The 14,588-nt window shown below is 37.2% G+C and overlaps 1 protein-coding gene across 1 annotated transcript in view; it reads right to left on the bottom strand.

Annotated features, from left to right (window-relative positions):
- Positions 1–14,588, bottom strand: part of ADAMTS13 (ADAM metallopeptidase with thrombospondin type 1 motif 13) — a 121,212-nt gene that overhangs the window by 54,376 nt on the left and 52,248 nt on the right. Inside the window, exons 11-18 of the mRNA XM_053695397.1 lie at positions 14,038–14,142; positions 13,214–13,365; positions 12,998–13,061; positions 12,402–12,528; positions 11,764–11,909; positions 11,498–11,618; positions 3,586–3,666; positions 1,285–1,466 (exon numbers count right to left, since the gene is read on the bottom strand). Of these exons, the coding sequence (XP_053551372.1) occupies positions 1,285–1,466; positions 3,586–3,666; positions 11,498–11,618; positions 11,764–11,909; positions 12,402–12,528; positions 12,998–13,061; positions 13,214–13,365; positions 14,038–14,142 (978 nt within the window). The remainder of the gene's footprint in view (positions 1–1,284; positions 1,467–3,585; positions 3,667–11,497; positions 11,619–11,763; positions 11,910–12,401; positions 12,529–12,997; positions 13,062–13,213; positions 13,366–14,037; positions 14,143–14,588) is intronic.

Below are 14,588 nucleotides of genomic sequence, written 5' to 3'. Positions count from 1 at the left end.
CTGTGAAAAAGCATGTCAAAATTCTGCAACAAACTGTGGATATAATAATCAATACATATTTAATGTTTTAATTTGTGTAGCTAAGATTTATTGAATTTGACTAATTATCAAAAACAAAATTTTAAAACATGAAGAAAATAATTTCAGTTATAAAAAATAGCAATAGCACACTGCCATCTAGTGGAAATATTGAGTAAGCTAATAGCTATAACTCAAACCATGGTTAGCCTTGAAAGGGGTTATTTTATAAAAATTATAACATAAAAGTTAAACAACTGATATTTGTTTTTCTGCAGTTTTCAAATGAACTTTAAAGAAATATAAAACATCCGTTTTTGGGGGCATTTTTGGAAAGTTTTGGGACACATAGACACAGTTAGCCACCGTCACTCTCTTAGCAAAACTTCTGTTGTTTAGGAGTTCCTCATCTGAACACCTCTGCAGATGCTAGTTAGGGACAGATGTGTAGCAAGGTTAGATTTGTGAAGTCTGCAGTCTGCTCTTCCAATTCTCAGAATTCGGAAAATCCACAATTTTCAGAATTATATAACAGGAAACAGGACAAAACTAAACATGTAAGTGTACTGCAAAGGTGTTTTACTGCACAGATTATTTTATAATACAATACAGTTTACTGTCCCTTTCATAGAGATGGAATTCCTAACATCTAAACCTGACCATATATGACAAAAAAATTCAGTCATCATTGATAATCACATTAAAGTGTAGATTTATTAATGGTTGAGCGGACATGATCCGCTGTAGCGAATCATGTCCGCTCGACCTCGCTGAATGCCGACAGAATACGCTGTCGGCATTTAACATTGCACAATCATCCTTTTCCGTTATCCTTCTTTTCACTCTCAAATCAAATGCCATAGAACCACCAACCAGCTCTGACTTGGTATATGATAATATGCAGGTCTTCTCTTAATATGCAGGAAGAGTGATACTACTGACACACCGCAGGTCTCTCCCTCACCAAGGCGGCAGATTACATCATAATATTCAGGTTCTCTCTAGTAAGTAAATACCTATTGGATTTTTCTTCTGTATTTATTTCATGCTGCATCATTTAGACCACTTCCTGCATTAACTATCAGTGCTATAGATTTGTAACCAGTGATTTATTGAACATATATTGGTTATTCTTTCAGTGCTATCATACTCCTTTCTCTGTGTATATATATACCTGTGTATATATATATATATATATATATATATATATATATACATATTACATCAATAAACACTTCTGCAATTTTAAAAACCTCTGCTGCTCACCTGTATCTCAATGTCTTGTGTGGTGGGTCCATATATTGTGATTTCTTCGAGATATGGAAGCTTTTTGGGAGTTAAAGTTAATCTGTATTCCACCCGACTGTCCTCCAGAATAGAAGGGTACGTGATATTCAGAGAGATGCTTTTTTTCCCTGCTACCACATATGTAGAGTTCTCTATTACAGCTGGAGAATAAAATCAGATATTCTAAGAGTAGTTACTTGACATGCGCTTTCCCTGCGTTTTAACCAATACACTTGACTGGGAGTACTTGTTTGTATAGGAAAGAAGTGGATTTAAAGGGACATTAAACCCAAAATATTTCTTTCATGATTCAGATAGAGAATACAATTTTAAACAACTTTCCGATTTACTTCTATCATCTAATTTGCTTGAATCTTTAGATATCCTTTGTTGAAGAAATAGCAAAGCACATGGGTGAGCCAATCACACTAGGCATCTATGTGCAGCCACCAATCAGCAGCTAGTAAGCCTATTTAGATATGTTTTTTGACAAAGGATAGCAAGAGAATGAAGCAAATTAGATAATATAAGAAAATTGGATAGTCGTTTAAAAAATCGCATGCTCTTTCTAAATCGTGAAAAAAAAAATTGGGTTTCATGTCCCTTTAACCCCTTAATGACCGAGGACGTGCCAGGTACGTCCTCCTAAAAACAGCAGTTAAGGACCATGGACGTACCTGGCACGTCCTCGGTCAAAATGACCGGGAGGAGGGCGGGAAGGGGGCGGGAGAGGGTGGGACCACTACGCTACAGCACGTCAGTGAGTGGGAAGGAGGGAGAGGGGGATCCCATGTGGGATCCGTGTCTGGAAAGGGATCTGGGATGGGAAGGGGGGTATGTTAATGAAGGGGGGGCAGCTACACTAAGGTAAATAGTTTTTTTTTTAGTTTTTTTTATTAAAAAAATGACAATAATTTAGAGCAAACTGGGTACTGGCAGACAGCTGCCAGTACCTAAGATGGCGGCAAATAGGTAGAGGGGGAGGGTTAGAGAGCTGTTTGGGGGGTGATCAGGGAGGTTGGGGACTAAGGGGGGATCCTACACTGCAGAATATATATATATATATATATATATATATATATATATCCTTTTATTTTAGTGCTGGCAGACTTTCTGCCAGTACTTAAGATGGGGGTGACAACTGTGGGGTGGGGGAGGGAAAATAGCTGTTTGAGAGGGATTAGGGAGGAATCAAGGGGTGGGATGTGTCAGGTGGGAGGGTAATCTATACACTAAAGCTAAAATTAACCCTACAAGCTACCTAATTAACCCCTTCACTGCTGCGCATAATACAAGTGTGGTGCACAGCTGCATTTAGCGGGCTTCTAATTACCAAAAGGCAACGCCAAAGCCATATAAGTCTGCTATTTCTGAACAAAGGGGATCCCAGAGAAGCATTTACAACCATTTGTGCTATAAATGCACAAGCTGTTTGTAAATCATTTCAGTAAGAAACCTAAAATTGTGAAAAGTTTTTTTTTTTTTTATTTGATCGCATTTGGCGGTGAAATGGTGACATGAAATATACCAAAATGGGCCTAAATCAATACTTTGGGTTGTCTACTAAAAAAAAATATACATGTGAAGGGTTATTCATGGATTCCTAACAGATATCAGTGTTACAATGCAACTTTCGCTAATTTTGAAAAAAAATAGTTTGGAAATAGCAAAGTGCAACTTGTACTTATTGCCCTATAACTTGCAAAAAAAGCAAAGAACATGTAAACATTGGGTATTTCTTAACTCAGGACAAAATTTAGAAACTATTTAGCATGGGTGTTTTTTGGTAGTTGTAGATGTGTAACAGATTTTGGGGGTCAAAGCTAGAAAAAGTGTTTTTTTCATCATATTTTATATTTTTTTTATAGTAAATTATATGATATGATGAAAATAATGGTATCTTTAGAAAGTCCATTTAATGGCGAGAAAAACGGTATATAATATGTGTGGGTACAGTAAATGTGTAAGAGGAAAATTACAGCTAAACACAAACACAGCAGAAATGTAAAAATAGCCCAGGTCCTTAAGGGAAAGAAAATTGAAAAATAGTCTGGTCACTATGGGGTTAAATACAGTATATTATGATTGGTATCTAGAAAATCAATTTCTCTGTGAACAGTTGGGACATATGAAATTAAAGATATGATTCTATAACAATGCTGTTAGGATCATTCATGGCAGTTAATTTACCATAAGTGAAATCAATTCTTTAGACTTGTATAATATTTTTGTACATACAAGTTTAGCATCAAAGGATTATGGGAATTTTTTTCTGCTTACCCAGATGTGTAAAAAGTGGCTTTAGGTTGGTCACTTCTATGTTTGTTGAGCCCAGGGGAACGGTCAGGAACGTGAAGTACACTAAAAATCAAACAAGTGTTAGGAAGAATGTGATGCAGCCCCTATTTTATTGAGTCTATAGGCATGAATATGCATTCATAAGTTAATGTTTGCATAATGACATTAAAGGGACAGTCTATTCCAGAATAATTGTTTAAAAAGATAGATAATCCCTTTATTACCCATTTCCCAGTTTTGCATAACCAACACAGTTATAGAAATACACTTTTTATCTCTTTGATTACCTTGTATCTAAGCCTCTGCAGACTGACCACTTATTTCAGTTTTTTTGACAGACTTGCATTTTAGCCAATTAATGCTGACTCCACAGTAGTGAGCACAATGCTATCTATAGGACACACATGCACTAGCAGTGTCTAACTCTGAAAAACTGTAAAAATGCACTGAGATAAGAGGCGACCTTTAAGGGCTTAGAAATTAGCATTTGAGCCTACCTAGGTTTAATTTTCAACAAAGAATACCAATAGAAAAACAAAGCAAATTTGATGATAAAAGTAAATTGGAAAGTTGTTTAAAATTGCCCTATCTGAATCATGAAAGTTTAATTTTGACTAGACTGTCCCTTAAAACACTAAATACATTTTATAAGTATAGTATTAAAGGGACATTAAACCCAAAAATGTTCTTTCATGATTCAGATAGAGAATACAATTTTAAACAACATTCAAATTATGCTGACCATACGTCCCGTTTTGAAAGGGACAATACCGTTATTTTATGTTTTTTTCTCCCGTCCCGTCGTTTCTTTAATAATATTCATTTTGTCCCGTTTTGAGGGTTATCAGACCGTGCGGGCAGCGCAAGTGTAATTTTGTAGCACACATGCCACTTTTAATTTTTAAACTCACCGCCGGCGGGGAGCGCAGTTTTTTTTTTAGTTTTTTTTTAACTGCAGGGTTGGGTGGCCTTGCCCACATGATCCACAGCACTCCGATCGCGTCTATGCCGCCCGTGCTCAAAATTAGTGGCGTGTCATTGATAGCAAGTGAGTCAAGTGACAGCACAGCAGGTCAGTACTCAGTCGTGAGCTGTCAAACTGAGCTGAGAAGAGAGACTGGTCACGCCTGATGAGAGGGAAGTGAGAACTACTAGCTAGCTCAGCTGCAGTGCCTAGTAACTTACAGGAGTCAGACTAGATCTGGATTCTGTCATCATCTGATGTGATGATCATCTGCCTCTGCCATCATCTGAATTAGCGGCTGACCAGTCCATCACCAGAGAGATAATTCATCTTGCCAACTTCTTCATAGTACAAACATAGGGCTCGATCCGATATAAATCGTCGCCCGCAAAAGCTGGCGACGCCAATATTTGCGCTGGTTTGGTATCCTATATACGGCGTAACTTAAAAGTTACGCGCGTATATTTCTGGCGTCGCCCGTAGTTTTTTGGGCCATAGACAGGTATACCAAACCAGCGCAGTTTGGTATCCAATATACAGCGTAAGGACTTACGTGGCGAAAATGGATAAATCTTACTCCATTTTCACCTCGCCACAAAAAGCAGCCGTAAGAAGCCTTACGCTGACTATTGGAGCCCCGTAACTCCCTAAACTACCTGCAAAATAAAACCTAACAATGTCTATCTACCTGTCAACCGCGATCCCCCGCCGCAATCCCTAATAAAGTTATTAACCCCTAAACCGCCGCTCCCGGACCCCGCCGCCATCTACATAAACTAACCCCCTACTGTGAGCCCCTAAAACCGCCACCATCTAACTGATCTATCCCCTAATGTGAACCCCTTACACCGCCGCCATATACCTTATCTATCCCCTAATCTGACCCCTTACACCGCCGCCACCTATATAAAAATTATTAACCCCTAATCTAATCCCCCTATACCGCCGCCAGCTATATTAATATTATTAACCCCTAATCTAATATCCCTAAAGTAATAAGCTCTATTACCAGCCCTTAAAAGGGCCTTTTGCGGGGCTTTGCCCCAAAGTAAACAGCTCTTTTGCCCTATAACCTGCCCTCCCTACACCGCCGCCACCTATATTAATAGTACTAACTCCTAATGTAAGCCCCTTACACCGCCGCCATCTATATTAAAATTATTAACCCCCTAATTTAATCTACCTACCCCGCCGCCAGCTATATTATCTATATTAACCCTAAGTATAATATAGTTATTACATTATATATATTAACTATATTAACCCTAATTATATTAGGGTTAATATAGTTACTATAGTATTTATATTAACTATATTAACTCTATCTAACCCTAACACCCCTAACTAAATTCTTATTAAATCTAATTCATATTATAAACTAAAATATTCCTATTTAAATCTACATACTTACCTATAAAATAAACCCTAAGATAGCTACAATATAATTAATAATTACATTGTAGCTATGTTAGGGTTTATATTTATTTTACAGGTAAATTGTTAATTATTTTAACTAGGTATAATAGCTATTAAATAGTTATTAACTATTTAATAGCTACCTAGTTAAAATAATTACCCAATTACCTGTAAAATAAATCCTAACCTAAGTTACAAATACACCTACACTATCAATAAATTAAATAAACTACAAATATCTATCTAAAAATACAATTAAATAAACTAAACTAAATTACAAAAAAAAAGATTACAGCAATTTTAAGCTAATTACACCTATTCTAAGCCCCCTAATAAAATAATAAAGCCCCCCAAAATAAAAAATTCCCTACCCTATTCTAAATGATAAAATACCCAGCTCTGTACCAGCCCTTAAAAGGGCTTTTTGCGGGGTATTTACCCCAAATTAACAGCTCTTTTGCCTGTAAAAAAAAAGAACACAACCCCCCCCAACATTACAACCCACCACCCACATACCCCTATTCTAAACCCACGCAAACCCCCCTTAAAAAAACCTAACACTACCCCCCTGAAGATCTCCCTACCTTGTCTTCACCCAACCGAGCCGAACTCCTCATCCGATCCGGGCGATGTCTTTATCCAAGCGGCAAAGAAGAAGTCTTCATCCCGGCTGAATGACGAATTAAGGTAGAAAAATCTGATTGGCTGATTGAATCAGCCAATCAGATTCAAGTTCAATCCGATTGGCTGAACCAATCAGCCAATCGGATTGAACTTGAATCTGATTGGCTGATTCAATCAGCCAATCCGATTTTTCTACCTTAATTCCGATTGGCTGATAGAATCTTGTAATTCGATGGACGCCATCTTGGATGACGTAATTTAAAGGTGCCTCATTCATCGTTCAGTCGTCGGCCGGGATGGATGCTCCGCGTCGGAGGAGCGAAGAAAGAAGATTGAAGATGCCGCTTGATGGAAGATGCTGCCGGATGGAAGAAGACTTTGCTGCCGCTTGGATAAAGACATCGCCGGGATGAAGACTTCTTCTTTGCCGCTTGGATAAAGACATCGCTGGGATGAATACTTCTTCTTTGCCGCTTGGATAAAGACATCGCCGGGATGAAGACTTCTTCTTTGCCGCTTGGATAAAGACATCGCCCGGATCGGATGAGGAGTTCGGCCCGGTTGGGTGAAGACAAGGTAGGGAGATCTTCAGGGGGGTAGTGTTAGGTTTATTTAAGAGGGGTTTGGGTTAGATTAGGGGTATGTGGGTGGTGGGTTGTAATGTTGGGGGGTGGTATTGTGTTTTTTTTTTCAGGCAAAAGAGCAGTTTTCTTTGGGGCATGCCCCGCAAAAGGCCCTTTTAAGGGCTGGTAAGGTAAAAGAGCTTTGAACTTGTTTAATTTAGAATAGGGTAGGGCATTTTTTTATTTTGGGGGTTTATTATTTTATTAGGGGGCTTAGAATAGGTGTAATTAGCTTAAAAATCTTGTAATCTTTTTTTTTATTTTTTGTAATTTAGTGTTTTGTTTTTTTTGTAATTTAGTTTAGTGTATTTAATTGTATTTTAGTTTAGATATTTGTAGTTTATTTAATTTATTGATAGTGTAGGTGTATTTGTAACTTAGGTTAGGATTTATTTTACAGGTAAATTGGTAATTATTTTAACTAGGTAGCTATTAAATAGTTATTAACTATTTAATAGCTATTGTACCTAGTTAAAATAAATACCAAGTTACCTGTAAAATAAATATAAACCCTAAAATAGCTACAATGTAATTATTAATTACATTGTAGCTATCTTAGGGTTTATTTTATAGGTAAGTATTTAGATTTAAATAGGAATATTTTCATTAATAATATTAATATTAGATTTATTTTAATAAGAGTTTAGTTAGGGATGTTAGAGTTAGATAGGGTTATTATACTTAATATATATATAATATAATAACGATATTAACTATATTAACCCTAATATAATTAGGGTTAATATAGTTAATATATATAATATAATAATTATATTAACTATATTAACCCTAATATAATTAGGGTTAATATAGTTAATATAGCTGGCGGCGGTGTAGGGGGATTAGATTAGGGGTTAATGTGTTTAATATAGGCAGCGGCGGCGGTGTAGGGGGATTAGATTAGGGGTCAATACATTTATTATAGGTGGCAGCGGTGTAGGGGGATTTAGATTGTAGGCAAAAGAGCTGATTACTTTGTGACAAAGCCCCGCCAAAAGCCCTTTTAAGAGCTGGCAAAAGAGCAGTTTACTTTGGGGTAATGCCACGCAAAAAGCCCTTTTCAGGGCTATTTGTAGGGTTAGACTTAGGTTTAGTGGTAGGGATAGTTTAGTATTTTAGGGGTTAAATAATTTAATATAGATGACGGTGGGGAAGGGGCTCACTTTAGGGGGTAGGTAAGGTAGATGGCGGCGGTGTTAGGGGCTCACTTTAGGGGGTTATAGATTTAATATAGCTGGCGGCGGGGTCCGGGAGCGGCGGTTTAGGGGTTAATAACTTTATTAGGTGGCGGCGGGGTACGGAAGCGGCGGTTTAGGGGTTAATAACTTTTTTTATTGTTAGGATAGTGAGGGGGGATAGCGGATAGAGGGTTAGACGTGTCGGGCTATGTTTAGGAGGCGTGTTAGACAGTGCGGGTGATTTCATACTTTAGTTAGGTTTTGTAGGCGCCGGCAGTTTCTAACGTGGCGCAAGTCACTGGCGACGCCAGAAATTTGTACTTACGCAGATTTCTGGACATCGCTGGTTTATCAGACTTACGGCACGTTAGCATCTGACGGCGCCGTATATTGGATAGCTCGAGTTGCGAGCTGAAACTGCGGGCGACGCGGGTTCCCTCGCTTGCGCCGCAAACTACGCCGTATATCGGATCGCCCCCCTAGTGATCAAGACAAGGAAGTAGATCAACTGTCTAAGTTCTGAACTTCTGCAAGAATTGTGCACGGCCAAGGTAAGACCAGTGTCTGTGCCTGTCAATCAATTTAATTGTCATTATCATTAATTATGCTGATTATTATGCTGCTGCAGTGCTGGTTGTACAGATGTTATCATTATCAAGTAACTATATATTTCCACATTTTTCTCAGTTCTTCCACCATGTCCATGTAACATATATTCATGGTACAATCATGATGACATACAGTCCCCCTCTAGCTCTACGTCTACCTAAAAATTTTTGTATGAGTTCTTCTGTCACTGAAGGAAAATTGCTGGCTCAATAGTTTAAATTCATGTCATAAAAGTTAACTTTTGTTAAAATCTTACTTTTTTCCCTATGAATAAAGAATATTAACCCCGTCCCGTTTTTGACATCTCAATGTCCCGTTTTTGTCTCAAGGAAATATGGTCAGCCTAATTCAAATTGACTTCTATTATCTAATTTGTGTCATTCTTTAGACATCCTTTGTTGAAGAAATAGCAATATAAATGGGTGAACCAATCACACGAGGCATCTTTGTGCAACCACTGGAAACTATATTGCAGCTACTGAGCCAATCTAGATATGCTTTTCAGCAAAGAATGTCAAGAGAATGAAGCAAATTAGATAATAGAAGTAAATTAGAAAATTGTTTTAAATTGCATGCTCTTTCTAAATCATGAATGAAAAAATATGGGTTTCATGTCCCTTTAAGGTTATTCCCCACTTCCCTCTAGTTATGGGTCCTGCCATGTTTAATCACTACATTTCAGTGCATCTCAAAATGGCGGCACACATAATTAGAGGGAGGTGCATAAAATGTATTTAGTATTTAATGACCCTTTAAAACTGAATCCAATTAATGTTTTAGAACACTTCATTAAAAAAAGACTACAATGTCTAATTAACAAACTATTAAATACAATAGAATTACATAACCAACAAATGCATAATAAAATAACTATGTGATAACATTTACTCTTAATTTCAAATGAGCAGTAGATTTTTTCTGACAATTTCAATGTTTCCTTTCATCTCCCTGTCCCATGTATCATGTGACAGGCAACAGCCAATTACAGACTCATATATACAATATATATTGTGAAATCTTGTACTTGCTTTCTCAGAAAATGTGCATAATCTAAAAGTGAAGTAATTTGAAAAGTTTATATGTGCCTAATTTTCACTTTTTGGTCCCTTTAAATCACTTTACCAATAGGACATTTTTGCATTGTTTTGTCTTTTAGGTTTATTGTAACAAAAATAACCAGCTCTCGTATTCGATGGTTGAAATACATAGTATAAGGCTATGATATATAAACTGTTTTCAGCAATAAGATATTGTTCATTATCTTGATTTATCAAAGTTTTTTTAGTTTATTTTATTATTCTTATAAATGAAATTGTTTCTGACTTGCAAATACTTACTTAATTGATTTCAGCATGGGCAAAGCGAATATGACTTTTAAATCTCTCAGCTCCTAAGTTCTGAGAAATAGCCGATTAATGATAATGTAGGGTATGGGTATAGAGTATAGGGTGTGGCGCTCCTAGCGGCCTAGTAAGGAACCTGGCACACCTGACTACAGGAATGATGAGTCACTGTAGGCCATGTGTTTTTTTATTGCATAACTTGCATAAAGTGAAGGTAAGAGTGTTGTTCCTTTCATTGTTTTCAGTTTTGTGATTATGCTTTACTTTAAAAGCCAGAATGCCACGTAATTGTAGCTTTCAGGTACCTGAGAGGAACATTTCCACTGCTGAGTGAGGCTAAAGTTAAGAAAGGAATTTTTGTTGGTCCGCAAATTCGTGAAACTTATTGTGGATGAAAACTTTGGGTGAGTCCTCAAGGGTAATGAGAAAGCGGCTTGGGAGGCTTTTAAAGGTGTTGTGCATGGCTTCTTGGGTAACCGAAGGACTGGAAACTATGTTGAGCTTGCAAACAACCTTCTAGAAAAGTATCATCAATTAGGCTGCAACATGTCACTCAAACCCACTTTATCGACTCTCATTTGGACTAATTCTCTGACAAATGTGGCGCAGTGAGTGATGAGCATGGTGAGAGGTTCCACCAAGACATTTTAGCAATGGAACGAAGATCTAAGGGTGGGTGGAACAATTTTATACTTGCTAACTACTGTTGGACAGTGACAAGAGATGCTCCAGAAGAGGACTACAAGCGACAAGCAAAGAGAAGGTGCTCTTGTGAATAGCCCACTATTTCCGATAGGACTTTCAATTGCTGTAAGTTTTTTGTTTTGTGTTATTATTTGTGATTGGTTGAATGAAAACAACTTTCAATTATGGTGTTTTAAGAAAATATCAGATTGTTTTAAAATTGCTTTCCACTATGACTTTACTAATGAAGCACAAATAGTGTATCTAGAAAACTAGAGCTTACAAAACAATTCTGAAGTCATATTCAGTTTTTTAGTAAGGAGACATTAAAATATTTTTTAGTTGAACAGTATAATTAGTTATGTCATAAACATGTTTAATTGGAGACTTTACCATAAACATGAGGTGAATATAAAGTTAAATGGGATTGATTGTATATTTACAGTAACTCACTTCCTGCTTTCCCCTCAGAGAATGAACCACTGACTCTTATACACGTGCTGTTGTCTCCTCCGCACACACTGCACTGGTCTTTCACCTTCCCAGAATCCATGAGACCATCACAGCCAAAAGCCTGCAAAACAAAGCCCACAGAATATTCCCTATACTGCATAAAAAAACTGTTTGATTCTATTTATTGCAACTTCTTGGAAATAGATCAGGGAGTTAATATTTCTCAGCACTACATCTAAGGAAGCCATTCTCATATCTGTCATTACCTTACAGCTCCCAGCTACACACAGGTTTAGTGCAGAATCGGTCCCTACATCCGGCTCACATCGAGTGCCATCCAAAAAACTGTCCCCACGAGTCACCATAAAATTCTTGCCCTGTGCCCGACACATGTGCTGGCAGAGGGAATCCCCTACAAACAACGGGATGATTTCTAAGGTTACCAAAGTCTTCCAACCCAGTTAGAGATATATTTGTTTCTTCACTAAACATTCTAGACTATGGGGCAGATTTATGAAAGTGTGGACGGACATGATACGATGCAACGTATCATGTCTGCCGCACATTGATAAATGCCGACAGCATACGCTGTCTGCATTTATCATTGCACAAGCAGTTCTTGTGAACTGCTTGTGAAATGCTGCCTCCTGCAGATTCGCAGCCAATCAGCCGCTAGCAGGGGGTGTCAATGAGCCCGATCATATAGGATCGGGCCGATTGATGTCCGCAGCCTCAGAGCAGGTGGAGCTTGATAATTCGCCCCTATTGTGTTAAATATATATAATTATATTATACATCGAAAAAAATTAACACATTTTTGTAAGGTATTTTAACATGTTAATAAAAGCAAACCCAAACCAAGCTATGGAGGTATGTTTCTGATTGTTAAAAAATATCCACCCACCAAATGCAAAGCCAGCGGCAGAGGTCCACTTGTAGAAGGTGCGACTCCCAGGTGCGAGGTCGAGAGGTTTGGTGTCTGTAGACGAGCACTGTTCTGTCATGAAAGACAGCTGTGTTGTCACACAAGCCTAAAAATAGTTAATTATTTATATTGTGGCATGTCAGCAATTAACTGGATGAAGGGACCTCAGTGTCCTGAATATTTGCACACTAAAAATACAAAGCTATTGACACATCAAACAGTAAGGTCTAGATTACAAGTGGCACGTTATTGAAATCGCAGAGCCAGTTCTCAGAATAGCGCACAACAGTAATATATATGTTTATTATTAAATTAAATGTATAAAAAGTGTTTTGGTATATGACATGATATGGTATATGACAAAGGTGCATACATATATATACATATACATATATATATATATATATATATACATATATATGTATATATATATATATATATATATATATATATATATAATGTTCTTATTGTACCTTTAAAAGGCATTATCTTCAGTCAAGAGTCTCATTTTTATATAAAGCCACCACTATACCCTTATTTACTGTGTAGAATAAATACATAAGCTAGAAACCTACTTGAATATTACACATTTCAGCCTGGAGATGAGGTCCCTCACAGAAATGTCCACCAAATGCAGGTCTATAAGATAACAGATAGAAAAAAATTAAAAATAGAAATATGAATAAAATACCCTGTGTTCTATTGTGTAAAAATTTCCTGGGATAGTATGTTATTTTGAGTATTAAAAGTTCAGCATGGCAGAGATGCATATCTTGTGGTCAGAATCTCACCTGGGGTTGTTGCATTGTCTTCGCCTTACTATCACGCCTCCCCCACAACTGCGAGAGCAAGGCGAGAACGCGCTCCAGCTTGACCAGGTCCCATGGACCACAGATACAGGATTTAGCTCAACCAGTGAGCTGCATCGACCCTTGTGGCACCACTGCAAGAGAGAAAGATCTATTTGCTAAACCGCTCATCTTTAATAGACATTTGAGCCCGGATCAAGGTGGATTCCTAAAAGAAATTAACTTTTTTTTTTACTTACAATCATGGTCATCAAATGCTATTTAATAATTCCATACTTCTATTCTTATTTAAAGGGATACTAAAATCAAATTTACAGCATACAATTTTGATCAACTTTCCAATTTACTTCTATTATAGCTGTGTTCTATGTTTTTTTTAAATTGCACATTCGAAGGCACCCGGTCCTACTAAGCAAGTGCAAGAGTTCACATTGTATATGTATAGGAGTCTGTAATTGGCTGATGGCTGTCACATGATAAAAGTACAAGCAAAATTCAGACAGTGAGAATGAAACATAGTTTATAGATGTTGCAATACAGTAGCACCACCTAATCTGTAAGAGTTACTATATTTCTGGACCTATTCTGATATACAGTACATGCTAAAGATGTTTCTTTCTCTTACAAAGACTCAGCTGGTTGAATAACTTGTTTCACCTGAATATCTTAATTTCCTATGACAACATTTATCAAATATTCAGTGCCCCCCCCCCCCCCCAGCTGCTTGATTCAAGATTAGTTTGTCACCCGTCTCTCAGTATATAGTTGTCATAGACACTATAAAATAGCTTCAAACCCACATGTACCTTGTTCTCTCCACATTCGGTGCCATCAAGAAGAGGGACAAGGAGCCGGTTGCAGCTAGAACGATCTTGTTGACTAATATGGCAGGACAGGACGCTGCAAGTATCCTTTAAAGATAAGGAACATTGAAGCAGAAGCAATTACTTTTTTGTAAGCAACATTTGATATGTGATATTCACTAAAACTGTCCACTCGCACATTAATAAATAGGCATCATTGGCTTTACATTTGAAGAACAGGCAGTTGGTATTGATGGACAATTAATGTGTTGCATATATATTTGGTTTAGAGATACACATTATTTTAGCACTTTGGATTTTAGAGGAGAATCTACCTTCATCTCATGAGTTTTGGACGAATTGGACACTTTTTTTGTGACACCGTTTCAACATACTACATAGTTGTGACTATTTATATTATTATTACTAATATTATCGGTTATTTGTAGAGCGCCAACAGATTCCGCAGTGCTATTTATAGTGCACCCAATGCTTTATTTATATTTTAAATTCATTTTCAAGTGCATTCAATGTTGTTAGCATCTAATATTTAC

This window comes from Bombina bombina, chromosome 12 (assembly GCF_027579735.1).
Source record: "Bombina bombina isolate aBomBom1 chromosome 12, aBomBom1.pri, whole genome shotgun sequence".
Classification (NCBI taxonomy): domain Eukaryota; kingdom Metazoa; phylum Chordata; class Amphibia; order Anura; family Bombinatoridae; genus Bombina; species Bombina bombina.
Note: the sequence above shows the minus strand (reverse complement) of the source record. Positions and strands in the feature narration are given on the sequence as shown.